The 21,115-nt window shown below is 43.4% G+C and overlaps 1 protein-coding gene across 1 annotated transcript in view; it reads left to right on the plus strand.

Moving 5' to 3' along the window:
- The window catches only part of LOC144776139 (putative ferric-chelate reductase 1), a 233,673-nt gene that overhangs the window by 177,642 nt on the left and 34,916 nt on the right, over positions 1 to 21,115 (plus strand). The window contains exon 5 of the mRNA XM_078659254.1: positions 10,495 to 10,585. Within this exon, the coding sequence (XP_078515380.1) occupies positions 10,495 to 10,585 (91 nt within the window). The remainder of the gene's footprint in view (positions 1 to 10,494; positions 10,586 to 21,115) is intronic.

Consider the following 21,115-nt stretch of genomic DNA (forward strand, 5'->3'; position numbering starts at 1 on the left):
TTCTTGAAATTAAACATGAACCAAAATTTGAGTAGTACTGGGGTTTAATCACCTCAACACGTGATAGGAAATTATTCCATCAGTTCAGAGTGGGAACCATACCCACTAAGGCCTTTATTTCGAAGTGGTCCAACTCTGATTTAAGTAATAGTAACTGCCCTTTTTGTCCGGATAGGGTAGAATAATTGGCTCACATCTTTTTTGCTTGCCCGGCATATAGCAACCCAAGGCGACGCTGCCTGAAATATGTTTAGCCTTTGTGCAGGGCATATAGTGAGGCATTTAGAATACTTAAAACATCAGTAGATGGCCCCACCACAATAGCTGCAGCTAAGTTCTTGGTCTGGGTGTGGGTGATTCGTTGGACCGAAGGGAGGCATAGGTAAAGTCCCTCCTTCGCCTATTAACTGATATTTTATTACCATTGTATCATGTATTTTATTATACGATTTGATGAACTTTTTAAAGGAACATTTTTATTATGTTATTTCCTGGCCGCTAATACGGGATTGTGTTAGAGTTTTTTATTAAACTATTTATTGTCTTAATGATGATTATTATACGTCCTCGTCATAAAATAAGTGTGGTGATATAGTGATATTATGTTATGTCCAATCTGGCCTCTATGTTTGTTTTGTGATAACTTTTGTGATTTTTTTAATCGAAATAAAGTTTATAAACTGAAACTGAAACTGAAAGTCTCTACTGTGAAACTTCCTGCGTAGACGCCCTGTTAATCTCAGATAAACCATTAGCGTGTGTTTACCTAAACCACTGCGGTCCCTTACAAAGGGATGGTAATTACAAATATATCATGGTCGCAGTGGATTCGTGTTCAAGGTTCCTTTGGATGTGGCCTCAGCGCTCGGCTGACACTCGAACTGTTACAAAAGATTTGTGAGTCTTTATTGGCACATACGCAATGGGCACACTACTCTCTGACCGGGGCCCTGCGTTTATCTCTCGAGCTTACAAAGAAGCCATGACCAGTTTGGGCGTTGAATTGCTGTATTCTTCTCCATTCTCCATAAAGCAGTCTATAATAGCTAGGGTATTAGGTTCGGGTGATGGGTGGGTCAAACATCTTTATGGGGTTCTCTGTGCATTAAACAATTTGCCAAGAAGTTCTCTAGGGGGTGTCACTCCATATGAGGTCCTATTTGGGACAAGAATGTTGGGTCCGGATCTTGATTGTCATGGAACAGTGGTGGAAAATTAGAAATTTGATATCAAAGATCGTGTGGCTGTTTTACAGGACTTATATGAACTAAGATCGAAACAAAGCAATGTCTTACTGAAGCCAACCACCACTGGGGAAAAACCAGCCATCCCAGCAAGGCCTGTCGTGCTGGGATGGCTAGTTGCTTGGAGATCTAGTCAGAGAAAAGATCGCGGACAAGAAGGAATTTGGCCCTTCTTACAGACATCCAGTAACTGAACTAGCAATCCACTGATCAAGAACAGTACCACTGCCGCCCCTTGCTGGTAAAAAGGAGAAAAGATTTGTGTCCATTGACCTGATCAAACCACACTATGTGGCCGATTCTAAACAGTAGGCCATGTGGACTCCGCCAATGTAGCAGACGCACTCCTCTAGCTACAATCCTAGACGTTCAAACTGAGAGACTCATCCCCTTTGAAGATTCTGCAGTGAGAAATGAAGGACTAAGCAACAAAGCTATGGAACTCGTTCCTCTTGAGACCCAAATAACAGTTCGTCGTGATACCCCTGTCTACAATGAAGTAACAAGTGATCAAGTGGTTCCAGTGATTTCAACAATTCCGGATGCAGTTCCAACGATTTACAGAACTGCCTCTGGCTATTTCATTAACTTTGATATGTTTTCTGAGGAGCCCAGCGAACCTGAAACAATGCCAGCAAAAAGAACTTTCAAAGAACAAGCAACTGACTTTTTTCATCTGTTGAAAAAGACTTATCTGGTTTCACCATGGATTGAACTATGGATTGTTTTGGGAATATTTTTCTTTCTACTTTGGTTAGCTCTGGTAATGACTCTGGGTATGCTGATTAATGCAAGACACATTCAAATGGACACAGCAAGTAAAAGTGTGAACTTACTTTTCCGGCCACACAAATCATCCCATTGTGAAACAAGAGACTTTGCAGCAGTGAACATCACAGCCGCTCCTATACAGGATGGTATAGTTTGGGACAAAACAGAATATGACATTTTTGGCCCGTCGGAGCTTTTGAAGACTCCACACTTATTTAAAGTTTCATTAAGTGACTTTATTACCTCTAGTATCTTTTCTGATGATTGGGACTTCGAGACTGTTAATAACATGATGTCCTACACCTCCAAAGGGTAGTTCAAAAACTTTTGCAATTAAGTTTCCATATTTTTCAGGGTTCAATGTATCCAATGCAGAAACATTTTACTTTAGAAATGTGAACAAAACAGGAATGAAAAGTATGTTAACCAATACAAAACAGATGTATTCTGCAGCCTTTATTGCCCAACTGTCTAGACAAGGTTTCGACTTTTGGAAAGACAACATTGAGACAAAATCTGTCTAGGGTACAAAAGATTGGCAAGTACACGGGGTAGAAGCTTTGTTTAGAGCCTGTATCATCCCTGAGCAAATTATGTTTTTGAATGGCACTGTCCAACAAATGTCTTGCCGTGGGTTAGCCAAGATCAAAGCCATGAACACACCGACGTACCAGTACCTGCAAGTAACAGCACTACAAGGGGAGAGGTCAACGTACATAATATTTTGCATCACAACAGATCAGATCCAGATTGGAACAAATGGTTCCTCTGGCCCATAGACACAAACAACTGTCAAGATCGATTCCTGAACAAAACACAGGGTTTCACTATCAATAGGCCAGACCCACGATATGTTCAAAGACAGCATCCAGGGGTAATAACAACATACAATGAGGGAAGCTATGCCTTGATTGGCTACAGAAAGATACACTACAGGATGTAAAATAACACTTATCTTTACTTAAAGATGGCGCAGACCTTAGGGAACTGTTGCTAGGACCAATAAAAACCGCGTCAAAAATGTTTCATATATGCCGGTGTCTATGCTGCATATAACGAAATATAGAATATTACCCATGCAAAGACTGCAGAACGAATACGAGAAATTGGTCGTATTAATTTGGAGAAATCTCTCTCTGTAGTAGGCAATGGGTTAATAACTCTGTTATCCAGGATATATTCATTGGACAGCATTGTGTCTTCTGCCATAGACATCATGAAACAAGACTTGGTCATGTTGCAACATGGTCAGTCTCAATTACGTTCTATCATGCTATTAGGCTGGACGCTACAAAACTTGCATGCAGGCTATGTGCCTTGGTGTTTAATCAACACTACGTCACTGTTTTCAGAATTCAATCATATTGATAAACAAATCAAACTGGCACAAAGGGGAGCAGACTATACGGTGCTGAGCATTGAAAAACAGGAAAAATTACCATTCACAGTGGCAGAGAAACAAGCTACTGAGTGGCTCATACATGGTAAAATGACTCTGCCTGTTACAATTTTCCATTTTCAGTATTGCCTAAAACACATACCAGCAGGCAAATATGAAAGATTGGGTAAAGAGTACATCAACACATCCTGGGATTTACCATACACACACAGATGTTGGAGTGGGGGGCGTGAAGTGTTTCTTAGCGGTACAAACTGTGAAAACACACTACGCGGTTCTCCCCTTTGTCAGTGTATTAATATACACGGGGCCTGTGATGGTTCCACTACCAACTTATCCTGTCACCTGCAAGGCTCACCAGCTGCAGTGATTAATCCAATGCTGAGAAAACTTTCAAATGGAAGTTACCTCATGTTGAATGATCACAGATGCTGTGGCATGTTGCCAGATATCCCATTTCTAGTGACTGTTATATCCAGGGTCACTTGCTGTATACAAGTATTGTTTCCACAAACCAAGACAGCCAGGGAGTCGCCTTCATGACCTTCACTGAATATCGCTTCTATACGAATTGATACTCTAAGCAGAATGAAAGCCATTCTTTTGCAACAAACAGTGCCACTGACCTCGGCCAGAGAAACCTATGATCTACAAGTCGCAAGGACCTCTGCCGAGATACATGCCCTTTTGAATACAAACTGCCCTATACATTTCTCAGAAATGTTAGGTCATATCTTAAATATGTCTGATACAAGCGGTATTGTTCATGTACTTAAGACAGTGCGTTCAGGACTGTTAGCACCTTTTCAAGCAGTCCTCGGAATATTTCCAAACTTCGTGCATTCTGTGTTTGGCGGACTGCCGCTCCTTTTAGCATTCGTTGCAGGGATCTTATTTTTGCTCTTACTGTTACAATATGGCAAGCCAAATCACCACCGACACACAATTCACCGTGAAGAGAGCTCTGGAGATGAAGTGTCGTGAGCACATCGTCCAAATTTTGGGTTTACCGCATCTAAGAGAATTAAATACCACATGGTTTCTGTCATTCAGACCAATCTGGTAAGATTGCATCTTACCTGTTCTAACCTGAATGCTTTGGAGTGAAGAATGCGTGCCAGACAGCTGTCTAACACTCCCATCAGTGATGCCTACGGATATCGATACTCTGCTGGACCCTGTAACGGCCCATGCTCTGTGTTGTCTCCAGCAGCTACCACTCCTGATGACGGCATTAATTGAGATCTCACAGACGCAAATTGCAACTGCTGAGGTACGAGAGGAAACAACAGGCACGCAGGTAACTACCGATACAAACATTGCTGATACGACCAATGCTGAAGGCGATAGTTCACATCTTTGTGCGGTTAATCTTCTAAACGAGGTATTCCAACTTTCACCTACAACGGTAAACAACTTTTTGACTACAGAAATAGAAGATTTTATGTTTTCTCCAAGCCCTTACACTGACTTTTGATTTAGCACACAGTGTACTGAGAAACTCAGAATTTGGCCTTCATTCTTTCAGAACAAGGGACTAACTTTGGAACTTTTTTCCTATGATTAATTTTTTTTTCTCCAAATTTGTATTTTTTATATTTGGCACAAGTAATCTGCTTATAGTAGAACTATTCATAGAGAACAGAATTCCTTGAATACTTCCAGAGACAATATGTAACCTTGTCCACAACAAATTGATTTATGTTATCTAACATGAAATGGTTTCAGCCCTTTTTTGTTCTGTATTTACAAGCCATTTCATCATGTGTATATATATTTATGATTCATTCATGTAGCATTCAAACGTCTACATATGCTTAGAATGAAACATTGCTTTAATATGTACAGCACCAATGCATTTTGTATGCTTACAACTAGTTCTAATGCATTTTTTACAATGTATTTGAGACATGTTTTTAGCAATTTGTGCTATATTTTAGATATGTTTAACATGTTTAGGATTCAGTAATGTCGTTCATACGAAAGGGGAGTGGGTGTTGTGTGTCGATTTAGATACCGTATATAGATTTCCCGATTTATACCCTTATATAGGTGCAATTCACATTGCCCATATTTAGTCATAGAAATCCAGCCCTTATTTAGGCATTGTTCATGCTAACCAAATACAGGCATGGTAAACTACATCCGTTCATCTTCGTCACAACGAGTTCTTGGAAAACCAGACTCTTAAGCCTATAGGACTTCCCCTTGCTTGGATATTGATTTCTCCAAGAACTCATTTATTATGCATGAACATCTATTCCTTAGGGGTTCATTCATGATTTTCTTCTTATGCCCGACTTGTACGTCAATACTGGGATTCCTAAACACCTTTAAGGTATAAATATACCTTCACTTGCCATGGCAAATAACGGTTCGGCTGCCTACTTGCACGGTGCGACTCACCACGGAAGGAAGTCAAGTCCCAGCCTGATGCACTGACCAGACGCTGTCATCCTCCTCGCTGAGAATCCAGCTCCAGTGTTTCTGACTCCCCTTGCGGGGTGTTAGGGATCGAGTCCCGGAAAGAGATTCCAACCCCTCTCATTCTAAGGTATGGAGCCGACTAGAACCTAGAGAAACTTTTGGCAACTCTTGGCTAAACTAAACTTTAGCTAAACTAGACTATTGCTAAAGAACACATTCTTCATACCTCGTACTACACTTAGGTTAGGTACACTGGGTTAGGATTATTTTAGAAGCACCAGATGAGTATTTTAGCCTGTGTTATTATGTATGTATTTTTATGAATATATGTCATAGCTACACACTATGCTCTTGCAGTATTATTTTATCTTACTGCTAACGCTGTAATTTCATTGAGTGCGCCTCTCTACTCTTTTTTTTTTTACATATTATACTTCACACTCTGTCTTACGATTGTAGCAGTTCATATCTCTTGCATGAGAAATAAGACTGTCCAATAAACCTTTTTATTGAAACGCCCGTCTCTCTATTTCTGTGCAACTCTGTAGAAACGAAGCATGCACGATTGGCTGTGTGAAACGGTTATCTATTGTTTCCACGATTCTGAGATTGTTCCGATTCTAAGGGAAACAAAGTTGTCATGTTTATGCGGTTGTCGTAGACTAATCCCTTCTTAATTATTCAAGAAGTTTCTAGTGACCTCTGAGTTAGCTGGCACACACAAGTAATTAATTTTAATGTACTAGATAAAGACATACTGACCTCAGTTCTATGTCAAAATTATAGTGTATATTATTCCAATGTGCAGAGCCTATCAGGGATATAGAAACTACACTACACCACTACCACACCCAAGCCCGCCCCACGCCTGCCACAACGGAACTGAACAAGGTCACATAGAAACTCCTCAACACCACCCTCAGCCAAAACATCCCCGTCGCCACGACCAACACTGCAGCCAGGGAATTTCACCGCTGGATCTCCTGCTGCACGGACCAGCTCACACCGCTCCGCCTCCCCGATAAACAACGCCCTCTAAAGGCCGCCTGGTTCACCACAGAACTCCAAAAAGCCATATGCACCTGCAGGCGCCTAGAAGAAACCTGGCGAAAACAGAAAACCACGGAAGCATGGTCCAACCACAAGAGCCCTGAAAGAATACCAGTGAATAAGAGACACCAAATGGGCCTTCATGAAAGACAAAGTCCAGACCAACGCCACCGATGCCATAGAACTATTCAACATCATTCAGGAGTTCTCAAGACCCGCCTGCAAAGCCACGGACATCACTCCTTCCCAGGAACTCTGTGACAAGCTCGGCTCCTACTTTCATCGTAAGATTAAAGGCCTCTACGACAACTTCATCGAACCAGCCCCTGACACCACCCTCCTACCCATCATCACCGACAAGCCTATCATCACGTCTTCGGATCCCGCTTCCATCAAACTCATCACCACGACCATAAAGAAAACCCACTCTGGAGGACCTATGGACCCCCGCAACACCGCACATATTCCACAGATCCACCGCCGCCATTGCACCCGAACTGGGTTGGGCGTATGCCCAGATGATTGGATAAAGGCTGAGGTAAAATCCTTTCTCAAGAAACCCACGGCAGACCCCACAGACCTGAAAAACTACCGACCCATCTCTCTCCTCCCATTTGCGGCCAAAGTCACCAAGAGACTAGTAAACACCCAGCTGACCACCGTTGTCGAAGATAACTCCATCCTGGACGCCTCCCATTCTGGATTCCCCAGAAACCACAGCACCGAGACCGCCCTCCTAGCCGCCACTGATGACATCCGCATGCTACTGGACCAGGGACACACGGCGGCCCTCAACCTAGTAGACCTCTCCGCGGCTTTTGACACTGTTTCACACCGCACTCTCACAGTCAAACTTCACACTTCAGGGATACAAGGAGCCGCCCTCGACTGGATCCAATCCTCCCTTGCCGGTTGGACGCAGAGGATCAGAGTCCCTCCCTTCCTCTCAGAACCCACTCACATCTACTGCAGAGTCCCACAGGGATCATCTCTCAGCCCTATGCTCTTCAACATCTACATGGCCCCCCTCGCTGTCTTCGTCAGACAACATGGACTCAGCATTGTATCCTATGCCGACGACACTCAGCTCATCCTCTCCATCACAAAGAATCCAGAAGACACCAGACACTGCTTCCAGGAAGGAATGAAGAATGTAGCAGCCTGGATGAGGGACAGCTGTCTGAAGCTCAGCTCTGAGAAGACCGAGATCCTCATCCTCGGACCCATCTCCACCGCCTGGGGCAACTCCTGGTGGCCGATCGCCCTCGGGACACCACCCACCCCCAACCCCACGACTACGCCCGGAACCTCTACCTCATCCTCGACTCCTCCATCTGCATGAACCGCTGGGTCAATGCCATCGCCTCCCCAGTTTTAACTGCCTCCGGATACTCCGTAAGACCTTCAAATGGATTCCCTCCAACTGCAGAAGGACCGTCACCCACGCACTCATAACCAGCAAACTTGACTACGGCAACTCCCTCTATGCAGGAATCTACAAAACTCTCCTACACAGACTCCAAACCATCCATAACGCCGCAGCCAGACTCATACTCGGAACTCCACGGCACGAGCACATGACCCAACACCGACACAGCCTACACTGGCTCCCCATCGAGATAAGAGTCCCTTTCAAGCTCCTCACCCACGCCTACAAAGCCCTCAAAATGATCAGATCCAAATACCTCAACAAGAGAGTCTCCTTCCACCCACCCAAGAAAACCTAAGCTCCGCTGACCTCGCCCTGGCAGAGGTCCCCTGCATCCACAGAAACAAGACCACAGAAAGAGCCTTCTCATACATCGCAGCAAAGACCTGGTACGAGCTCCTGGTGAACATCAGATGCTCCCCAACCCTGGAAACGTTCAGGAGGGACCTCAAGACCTAGCTCTTCGACTGATCAGGAGCTGTCTTCTCCCCCCCCCCCCCCCCCCAAGCTCCTTGAGACCCTCACGGGTGAGTAGCTCACTATATAAATCCCCTGATTGATTGATTGATTGACCTACAAATATTATATTTGCGTCCATCAAACTTATTGTGGATACTAGTTGGGATGGCTGAAAAGAGTCAAATGACCAAAGATGTTTCATTCAGTGTAGATAACAGAAGGATTAACTTTATCCAAATGTGTCCCAAAGTAGTTAACAACTGAATTCTTAACATTTATAGAACTGTGAGCTTGTAATTCTAATTGACTCTGAGCACCATATGCTGGCTTTATGTAGCTTTTAGGACTATTAAATATGCCTGCTACTATTATAGATGAATGAGGATCATGTATGTTAGTTTTAAAAGCAATTGTCCTGTGTCTTCATATACATTTAGCTACAGAGGTATTGCAATCACAGCTCATGAACAACATCCCAGTAGAGGAAGGGGATCCTGAATTTTCAAGAGAATAAGTCTGAAATGAAAAAAATAACAAGGAAAAAAGGAAAAACTGAAACTCACCTCTCCCACTTGAAAACAGACCTCATCATCTCCTCCTTCCAGTGTCTAAGCATAGACCAGGTAAATTAGTATTATACTGGCAGAACTGAAAGCCTGGGAACCTTTAGTAGGATCAAAGATCTAAGATCTCCTGTGCATAAAGTCCGATCAGGATGCCACTTGACGTCTTTTCAAAGGGCCTGATACACAAAGCATACACTTTTTTGAATGTTTATGATTGTTTGCTATTCACAAAGATATTTTATAACTAGTATCTTTATGACTGCAAAGTCTCAACACATAAAAAGACAGGAAAGTCCAATATTTGTATGTGTGGATACTACGTAGTCTTAAAGATGCTTGTAGTAAAATGCCTTTGTGATTAGCAAACAATTGTAAACTTACACAAAAGTGTCAATTTACCTGTGTGAATCAGGCCCAAAGTCAAGATTTTGCAAAACATTATCTTACACTACCTGCGCTAGAGAGCTAAAGTGGCCCCACTGTCCATGAGCAGCAATTACCAGCTTTCAGGGGAAACACAGCTGGCATTATGGGCCTCTGCAACCCCAGTAAGGCTTGTGCAGGAGCTGTAGGGCAGGCAGCTCACCTGAGCTCCAGGCACAGATAGTCAGACATTTTGACTGTGTTACACAAGTCAACAAGCTGCAACCATCACTCAGAGCAGAATCCAGGTCAAGGGCCAAGGGACCAACTAAATGATGAAAAAAAGAACAGTTGCCATCAGTAAAGAGATGGAACAGCAGCGACGACTGGTCAGGAGTTCAGAAATCCAGGCAAAGAACGAAACCTGGAGAATGTTTGGATTTTCTTTCTTTAAGTCTTTCCTCTCTGGCCGTATACAGCGGTCGCACACTTCGAGCACCCCTACACTCGACTCTGCTGGACAGGTATGGCAACAGTTGATTGTGTTGTGCTGTGATGAAGGGATGGGGACGAAAGGCTGGGGGAATGAAATATATAAATTGGTTGTTATAAATAGGATTTGGTAAAACTATGAGTCTGAGTTGATATGTAATATTGTTTTGAAAGAATTTGAAGCGTGTTTGTGCATTAAAAAAATTAATCTAATGTACAGAAAAAGCTACATGTACAAAAACCATGAAGAGGATCTTTTAAACATTAAAAAGAAACATTTTTAATTCGTTCCAGGGCAACAGTTGTGGCAAATAAGACAATATTTTGGACGAATGTTGTGGGACCAAAACTCACTTATCAGTCATCTGTTGCATCAGGAATATTGGTACGTATAGTCCATTATCCATTTCAAAACATTTTAAGTAGGCAAGTTAACTATACTGATGACAGTGTGATTTGCATTATATTGAGGAGTATCAGACCCAGGTGTACCATAATGTAACTTATCTACCCTAAAGTAATATTTAAGCATTTAATGTATATTGTATTCATATTTCGAAAAAAGCAGAAGCATTTTCAGAACTTTCTACTTTCCCATGTATATTTGTGAGTAGCTTATCGAGTTGAGGATGTTCCTTTGCATTTTGGTACTTGAAGTCCTGCATTCATGATGGGATAAATAGGACTCCAAGTAACTGCACAAGAAACAAAAACCTGGCCCGGATGAGATACTATTGTGCGGACCTGGAACATTTAATATCCACTCTCAGCTATGTGTAAATGAGCACACCAGTTAGATGAAGAACAAGTGCATAATTATATTCATCTCATATACTTCTATTGTGGAAAAGATCATGAGGCCCCGAAAACAACAAGAAGTAAAGTCATCAAGCCAAGGATTCAAATTTGATCTTATTTTTCACATCACAAGAAAAACTGGCAAATTATATTTTTTTCTCAGAATGTACACATTTTGCACATTGCATGCTGTATTATCTCTTGAAAAAAATGCTTGTTGCTCATATCTACTTTTATTGGGTCTGAGCAAAGTCACCCTCTGGATGCAGAATAACCTGCTCAAACTAAGTATTGATAAAACCGAAGTCATGATCTTAGGCAAAAGACCTAAGCTTTGGGGGCCGTAGCATAGGCCCCCCACCCCATATTCGGAGTTCTTCCTGTACCTGTTAGTAGTGTTAAGAACTTGGGATTCATTGTGGATGAATCTCTATCTATGAAACAACAAGTGGCCAAGGTGACATCTACCTGCTGTGCAGCCTTGAAGTGGTTAAAAACCGATTCTATGGTTAATTCCCCTCCCAGCACAGAGAACGGTGATTCAAGCTCTTGTGATTTCAAGACTAGATTACGGTAACGTTCTGTATCTAGGAGCTGATAAATCAACCATCCATAGACTGCAAATGGTGTACAACACAGAAGGAAGGCTTCTATATCGCCTACCCATGTTCGCCTCATCGCAGGGATTCTGTGTGACTCACACTGGTTGACGGTGTTGAACCTGGTTAAGTTCAAAGCACTGTGTTATATGTTCACGGTCAAATCAGGTTTGACCCCTAAATGTTTGAAGGATCTGGTTTAGTTACATTATCCCTCTCGCCCCTTGCGTTCTGCTCGATAGATTGGATTTGTGGTCCTGAAAACCCAATGGGCCCCTATGAAAGGCCGGGCTTTTTCCTATCTTGGGCCAACATTATGGAATTCCCTGCCGGCTTCTGTGAGAGATGCAACATCTCTTCTCACATTCTGCAAGGGTCTAAAGACCTGGCTGTTCTAATTGAGCTTTCTGTGTCTCCTCTCTTTTCTCCCTACCCTTGCCTGGCGCCGGGAAACCCCTCGGGGTAGCTGTGCGCATTACAAATTTTGGAATAATAGTAAAATATTGTTTTGTATATATGTTGCCCCGGTCACCTCCTTCCTCTCTCTAGGTGTTACATGGGTGGCCGAATCTGGGAAACATCCTTTACAACGCGGTATTTACACCGCTTGTCCTTAACAACGCTGCCATTACAACACAAGTCATTACTACGACTTGTGCTGGATGGCGTTATTGCTTAAGGAATAGTTTGATTTTCTATTCCAACACCTTCCCTACTGTTACGTGGGCTGGAGTTGGAATAGAAAATTAAATTATTCCACAATCCAGCGCCCTCCAACGCAAGTCGTTGTAACGACTTGCGTTGTGAAAACTGCGTTGTCAAGTACTGCGATCAAAATGATCGCGTTGTACTGACATACATCCACGATTCTGGTCACTGCAGGGAAGGTCTATCGTAATTTACCTGGACTGGTTTTATCTGCTCTCTTTATGACCTTAGGAGGTTAGGCTATGAGGTGATGCCACACAGTGAAAAATCAGAAGAAAAAGTACATGACTCTAGTACAGATAAATTGGACTGAATAAGGCTAGTCAAGCCATTTTGTAGATGTGATGGCCTTGTCCTGAATTTGTATCAGGCCAGAGAACAAAAGACCGGATCACTTTTGTTGTATGGTGGTATCAAACTACCAAGATATAAAAATTGTGGACCCCAAGTTATTAGGTCGCCCACTCGCAGGTGGATTTGAGGTATTTATTCACTGACAGCAGGACAAGAGGAATGCATGCACACAGCACCAGGCCACCAATTCAAACACCCATCACATCCGCCACCTTCACTCGACCCATTCCAGAACCTCTCCCCCTTAACATTCAACACAAGTCCGCAAATTCTACTATGCCAACTAACAGAGGGCATCAAGAGGATTCTTCCAGCAAGGACAAGGTCAATTTTGAACAATTTCCATGTGGAATGCTTGTCAAACAAAGCTCACAATCCACATTTCATGTTTGTGTTGAGGTAACAGAGGGAGCTACAAATGATTCTTGGAATGAAATAATAAATCAGGCTCATACTAGTCATGACCTCAACCATGAGGAAATAACTAGGATCAAAATGGTCAGTGTAGAGAAGGAAAGATACCAGCAGAGAGGACTGTGTGGCAATGGTAGTTCAGAAATGCGAGGGAGAGGAGTAGTGATGGAAAATGTAGGAACAAAATGAAAAAAAAAGAGAAGAGGGAAGGAAACCATTGAGGACGGGGTAGGGAAAAAGCAATATAATAGGGCAAGATTGGGGAGGGAAAGGGTGTTGGGAGCAAAGCAAAGCAATGATATAGCCCAATGTCTCTAAATTTTTGATCGGGCTTTCTTAGAATTAATTTTAGGTCTGACATGAGACGAACTCTTCCAGAGCCCAGTTCAACCTTTACACATATTGGAACACATGGTGAGGGAGAGATGTGAGTAGGTAAAGAAATGAGAAGGGAAAAACGAAAGGAGGGGAGGAAATGAGAAATGGTCCACTCATGGAGAGAGTGAAGGGAAGAATGGTTTAAGCACAGACATGGAAATAAAAGAAGCAAAGTATAGATGGGATGTGGAAAAAGGAGAGGTGAGAGGTAGTAAGAGTGAACAGATGTATTATGGGTGGAAAGGTGAGAAAACAGAGACAATGTAAGGAATAGAGTCTTCTGCTGTGAAAGAGAAAGGCAAAAGTCTTGATGTAATTGATCACTTTGACCTCATAAGGTCCAAACAATCTGACCTTCAATGGTAATATGTTGTCTGCATGAAATCAATAACTCACTCTTGGTAGATCGGCGTAATCATTGAGACCATCGTTGCAGAAAGTACATGTGGTATGAGAGCAACAACACGCCAAACAACAACACTGGTGAAAACTATGGAACGCAAACTGTCCAAACAAAGTTAGGCAAAAAAGACAAAAGTTTCATAAGGAGGTCTTCAAAAAGAGAAAATCCATGATCTTAATATAAATTAATACAAAAAACAAACATTAAAAAATCTTTCTGTGTTTTCCAAAGAAAAATGAAAAACTGAAAAAAAGATAAAGTTTCCTGTATGCAGTTGACATGGGCATTTTCTGTTGACACCTGAGTGTCTGTGGTCAGATACCACAGTTGATGGCAATCCCTTTGAAAGATTTTGCCTTCAGACTTAAACACTTTTTAGGAGAAAAATATTTTCAATTTCACAGTCCTATTTGAAATGATGCCTTCTTGAAGTAAGTCTAAGTTTTTATTTCGACCCACAACACATTTCTTCACCTACCAGCCCATGTCCCCAACTGTTTCTGACAGCAGGAAAGATGCATAACATCCTGCACAAAAGGTTGCAAGCACAAAAGACAGAACAGGCAATGGTAATCATGAGATGGTGCACAAGAGGAGATCCACAGTCACATAAGACAGGGTTGGAGTTGGTACAAAAAATAGGACCGGGCACCGTAATAAAAGTGGTCTCTATTAGCAGAACAGATAGTTAAAAAAGTGGCCCACATTTGCAAATTAGTCCAGTTTTGAATTTGTAAAGACACGATTATTTTGCAAAGTATGGGAGACTGCATGCATTTGTGTTTGTGCAGGTAATGTGTTTTTAATATCAGAGAAATAAACGGGGAAAAATTGCCCACCTGGCCGCTGACTGTGAAGTATCCAAAAGATTTATAGTGGACCTAGCTGCGGTCCAATTAATGCAAAGGGTCACAGGCTCTAATCACAAGCAACGCCATCTACTAGACCCAATATTCTTCAACATACACTAAATGACCTCAGGGAACCCAACAGAGATCGTATGGTCAGACCAAAAAGAACTGGCCCACACAGTGATCTGTGAAGCCAACCCATCGAGCACTGCCTGATTACCCTACAGACCAGTCTGACCCTGACAGAAGATATAACACAGATTACCCTATAGACCAGTCCGACCCTGACTGAAGATATTAAAGATACAAACATTGAGATTAAATGACAGCAAGAAATTTAGGGCCATATGTATCAAGAAAGTATTTTGCGATTCCTAAATAGCGATTTTTAAGGAATCGCTATTTAGGAATTGCAAAATGGTATGTATGAAAAAAATCGCTTTTTTTTAGCGATTCCTTAAGCTTCCTTATTTGCGAATTCGCAAATAAGGAATAATTTCCAATGCATTCCTATGGGCCAGGAGGCCCATAGAAATTAATGCAAATTAATTCTCAAATTGCAAATTCGCAATTTGCTAATCGCAATTTGAGAATTATTGCAAGGGTGCAGGGGTCTCTCAAAGACACCCTGCTGCACCCCTGAAATGTACATGCCACCTTTAAAAATGCCAAATTGTGCATTTTTGGAAGAATTCACAAGTTACCATCAACTACAAGTTGGTGGTAATTTGCAAATTCTTAACCACAATCCGCAAGCCAAAAATGATACATACATAGCATTTAAGGAATCGTAAAATTGCGATTCCCTAAATACTATGGAAAAATAAGGAATCGCACAAGTTTGCAATTCCTTATTTTGGGAATGTTTCATACATCCCAAAACATGCAAAAAGGCCGTTTGCCATTCGCAAAGGCCGACATTCTGCGAATTTGGGCCTTTGCGAATCACAAAAGGCTTGATACATATGGCCCCTAAGCATCAAATTACCAACCAAGTAAGCGGATAAAAATAACATTCCTAAAAATACAACCTTTACTCTGAATACACGATAAACGCTTTATCAAATATATTTTATGACAACAAGTAATATTTATTCATCCTCCGTTCTCCATTCTGGTCTTTTCCTTTTGTCTTCAGATTTCCGTGTACATTCTTCAGATAAACCACGTGTGATTTCCAAACTGCTGTCACCTCCTTGACTGAATACCATCAGCAGCACGAATGGCACACCTGGCCACGTTCCCAACATTCCATTATTTTTCTAATTCCAAGCAAATTGTATGTTTGGGTACTTGCTCAATATGTTCTTCCGTCCCAAACTTCAATTCTCCCTTTTGCGCCTCACAGTGAATTTTAACCAAAACACGTTCCCCAACTTTCAAATCATGGTTCTTGACATAATGACTTTGTCATGCCTAGCTTTGGTCTTAAACTACTTCACCTTGACAATTTTCTTAGTTTTTTATTCTCACATTCATGGCACCAAAAATCTGAGATGTTTCTGAGCCACCAAACTGGCTCGAACAACTCATCCTCTTGCACCTCCCAGATAGCCTCAAACGGCGAAACATCCCCAATAGTGTGAGGCATGCATCATTATCCCCGCATTGACTCACTTACATTTTCCACCACTGATAACCCTTTTGCAGCTGCTAGCCTGAAACAATCCGCACTATAATATTTGGTCACTCAACCAACCCATTGCCTTGGTGAAGATCCAGTTTGCAAACGCTGTGCTCAAGACCCATCTTCCTCAATTTTCTGCATCTTGTTACACAAAAATTGCATGCCATTATTTGACAGTTAACCTTGGGGAGACAATCCCTAGGTATTTTTTGTCCATGAAAAAAACAATAACTATTTTTGTTTCAGGAGATCTTTCAGATCTTACTTCAATACAGTCAATCAACACTACTGCAAACCATACTTCCTGTGGTAAAATATTAAATGCCCCGAGAAAATCATTTCCAACTGCTTCCCATACTAGTCCACGCAATTCGAAAGTTATTACTGGCTCATTAGTTTCCTTTAAATTCTGGTGTGCAACACAACACACTAAACACCCCTGAACCTTAAACCTTACATTTTTTATTGGGATTTCGTTTTCAATTTTCATGGTTACTGTCACGTGACTAACACCGAATTCCATATGCTTGTTACACACTCACTTGTAAGTAGAGGCTATGGTGAAGTGAGTGAGTGATGAACATGCATGTTGATTGCTCTGCTGTGGCCTTGGAGCATTGTGTTATATTTTGTTGCAGCTGCGCAAAGGGACTGTCCTTCCTAAAATATGTCCGGCCATTGGAACTAATGGTGCAAACAACTAACTGGAATCGGAACCCAGGACAGATAGATTATGGCGGGGTGAGATGTTACCTGAAGAAAAATGTTACTTTTGTTTTGTATTTGGGTGCGGGGGGTTGTACCATGGTTCTTTCAGGACTAGGTGCGTTTCAGGGGTCTCTGTCCCAATGGGAGTGCCGAGTGATCGGGCATCCGCTTGGTGCATAGGAACATCTGTATCGTCATGGGTGCCTTGTGGGGTCTCAAACTGTGTGTCTCGGCTCGGGCCTCATCTGCGGTTGACACTGATGGGAGTTGTTGGGCGCTAGTCTTTGTTGATGGAAATGGTGTAGTAGCGTGGCCCACTCTGCGGATATGCGGCGCCTGCACACTCCCTGAACATCCTCGTGTCTAATCACGTCCTTTTCTGCCAAACCCCATTTGCTTACTGCTCCTATCCAGGCTGCCAACAGGGGCCTCTCCTGGGCTCGCCAGTACATTGTGATCCCTCTCTTCACCAGCAAAAGGGCTAAGGAGCAAATCATGTTTGACCCTTGCATCCATCTGCGAAACACCCCATTCACACCGGCTTCCCAGGTGTTAATGTCAGTGAGCCAGTTATTTCCCGCAGTGTTTCATGTATTGTACTCCAGTAGGGTTGTATCGTGGGGCAGTGCCAGAACATGTGCTGGAATGTTGCATCGGGGTCTGACGCCGTGGGCATAGGAATTGTATTTCAGGGTAGAAACGCTGAAGCTGCGCAGAGGTGAGATAGATGACTGGATGTTATTTCTCCACTCATTTAAGAGTGTGACAATTGTTCAATACTGTTCCCTCATTATAATTGTTCTGTCTCAGCACAACTCCCAAACCACATTCTCTAGTATCCACCCTAATGTAAACTACTTCCCTGGTACAAATGGTTGCAAAATTGGTAACCCAAGCAACATTTTTTTAAGTCCCGCACAAGTTCCACTCGGTTTAATCTCCTAATTAACTTTCCCATCCTTCTTTAACTATCCTCTAAGTGGTTCTGAAGCATCAGCAAAATTAAGGCCAAACCGAGTATAATATTCACATGGGCTTAAGGAGGACTACTGTTTGGTTGAGAAGCTCCTACCATTGTTTAAACTGACCTTCGATGTGGTTTAATCACCATTATTGAATTCACATGCCCTTCTATCACTTCATTCTTTCCAAACTCACACTTGTCCAATCTTCTCCACTATATCTAAAACTCTTTGAATGCTCATGATGAGTTTCTCAGCTCTCACTAAAACAAGTATAACACTAGAACTGATGGAGGCCTGCTTACAGACACTCCCAGTTCACCAGACACTAGGGGATCCCCCTCAACGGGCGGCCCATTAGGACAGCTTAGGTTCCCCACCTGGTGTTCCCCTGAAGAACCACCCAAGCCCTGAGACTGGGTTTCGGGCACCTTGGGACACGCAGCCCCACACTCACTCCTTCTCCATTGAGACAGGACGTGAATCCCTACACCCTTCCCACTACACTGGAACCTAGCTGGGCTACACTGAACCACTTCCACCACTCTGGTTTGGAAGACACCTGAGCCACTCTCCACAGAGTCATTCCCCAATGCCTCTCCAGACCCTCTGGAATCCATCAAAAGGTCTGCCTCCAATGTGAGCTCCCTGGGGTCAGAGTACTCACTCTCCAACAGGTGTTGGCATAGCTCTGGAAAACAAGGACTTACAATATGCTCTTCCACAATTGGATCACACAGCCCCCTACAGGGGTTAACCAAACTATCCTTCACCTCATCATCCAGTGCCTCGCATGTGTACTCCACACCACACTCCTGAGATTGGCAAGACAGTATCTGACTGTCTCTGTCATCCAACCCACACTCTTCTGGGCGGTCTTCACACTCACATAGCAGAACTTCAACTTTGGGGGAACCCCTCTCCCTGCACCTCTCATCTAAAGTCAGTAGAGTGTCCCTCCCACCACTAGGACCATGAACCCCTGCGCCAGTTACCCTATTCTCCTCAGGGACGCTGCGCACTGCTGGAGCTAACTCATGCCCTTGAACCTCCTGGTGTATGTTAACCCCCTCCATCAAGTCAGGCGCCACATCTCTGGGTGTATGTACTGCTCCCTCAGTACTAGATACCTCAATTTTGCAGCCACCATCTGAGCTGGACCTCCAACTCATCAAAAATCACTTTCTGAGCGGCCCAAAGGTCTTCTCCTCGGGCTAAGGCCCTCTGGACCTCATCAAGCTCTCTCAGCTCTTCGTCAATTTCTCTCATCCTCTGCTCATAATCCAGAAGCCAGCTATCTTTTTCTGTTTCCCCCACACTTTCAGGGAATTCCTCCTTCTCAGACTCCACTGGTAGTGTTGCCTTCCAGCTGGGTAGCTCATACTGAAATAGGGATGTCTCTAGTCGTCCCTGGACCTCCTCTTCACAGGCAGCCCCCTTTCCTTGCAAAACACACGTAGCTCCTTCGTTGTGTAGACAAACATGTGCCAGAAGTCGAGTTCCATTTTGCAACAACTAACCAGAGCCTTAGTATCAAAAATACTTTCAAGAGGATACCATAAAACAGAAAAAACAGTATGTGGTTGCGTTTGGTCTGCACTCACTAGTAGTGTTCACCAATCACTGTACATGATTCACAAATGGAAGTCCAGAATCCTCACCGCTGACCACCAATGTTAGATTTGGGGGTCTCTAGTTGGCACAGGTAGGTGCTTGTGACAAATAGGGACCCTTGCCTCTAGTTAGGGTATGGGGGTACACTCCTAAAATAACCCCTGCTCACCCCCTTGGTAGCTTGGCACAAGCAGTCAGTCTTATCTCAGAGGCAGTGTGTAAAGCATTTGTGACCACATACACTAACCCAGTGACAACACTACAGATGGACACCACACAGTTGTATATTAAAAATAAGTATTCTTTATATAGACTTAACATAATACCACAAACGACAAAAATCCACAATACTATACTTAAGATGGTAGTTTAAGCTTAGTTCAGTTCAGTTCTTAAGATGCAACACTTTAAGTCAATGTACCTTACGATGCATGACGCTACCACAACAAAAGTGTTGCAGCGATAGAAATGGGGCAAAGTTCCGGTGCAAAGAAATACAGACGTGAAGATCTTCCAGATGCGGCACGCTTCTCCGATGATGCGAGAAGTCTCGGTTTGATGAGTTGACTGCAGCGGCGACACCCTTGTTCAGCAATGCGGTGGCAACAGCCTTGGCTGCAGCAGTCTTCTCCAATGTTTGCAAAACGCTTCCGCACAATGTGGCAACTACAGCGGCGACATCCAAGATGCGACGGCAGCAGCTTCAACGGCGGCACACTTCGCCGTAGATGCTAGGTGCTTTTCTTGATGCGGTGCAGTGCAACAGCTACAGCGGCGACATCCACGATGCGAAGGCAGCAGGAGCGACGGCGACACATTCTTTCCCCCTTGCGAGACGCTTCTCTCGATGTGGTGCAGTGCTACAACTACAGCGGCGGCATCCAAGATGCCACGGCAGCAGCCGCGATGGCAACACGCTTCTTCTCGGTGCGAGACGCTTCTCTCGATGCAGTGCAATGCGTCAGCTACAGCGGCAACACCCTCCTTCAGAGTTGCGTTGGCAGCGGCTGCAACAGCAACACGCTTTTTCCTCTCGAGTCGTGCTTCCAGCTCCTTGCGACACGCAGTCTCTCAGAAGGCCCAAAAACAGCAGCAGGCACTTCCAAAGAACTCTGGGGAGCTGGGATTTGAAGTCTGTTGTCCCTGAGACTTCAGCAGGAGGCAAGCTCTGTTCCAAGCCCTTGGAGATCCTTCACAAGTTGAAAATAAAGCACACACAGTTCTTTCTCCTTTCTTTGGCAGTCATGCAACCACTGCAGGCCAATGCCCAAGCAGCACTTCAGCTTAGGGATAGTCTTTCCTCAGTTTCTTCTGGTTCCACTCCTCAGCAAAGGTTTCTTCTTGTTTGTCCAAAAGTGATCTAAATTCTCGGGATCAGGGTCTCAATACTTATACCGCAAAATCTTTTGTTCTCTGAGGGCAGAGGGGCCTTTGCCCAGTCCAAACCAGTTCTGTAGCACTCTGTTTACACGACTCATTGTTTTCTTTCACAGTGCAGG

The sequence above is a fragment of the Lissotriton helveticus genome, chromosome 1_1 (assembly GCF_964261635.1).
Source record: "Lissotriton helveticus chromosome 1_1, aLisHel1.1, whole genome shotgun sequence".
NCBI lineage: Eukaryota > Metazoa > Chordata > Amphibia > Caudata > Salamandridae > Lissotriton > Lissotriton helveticus.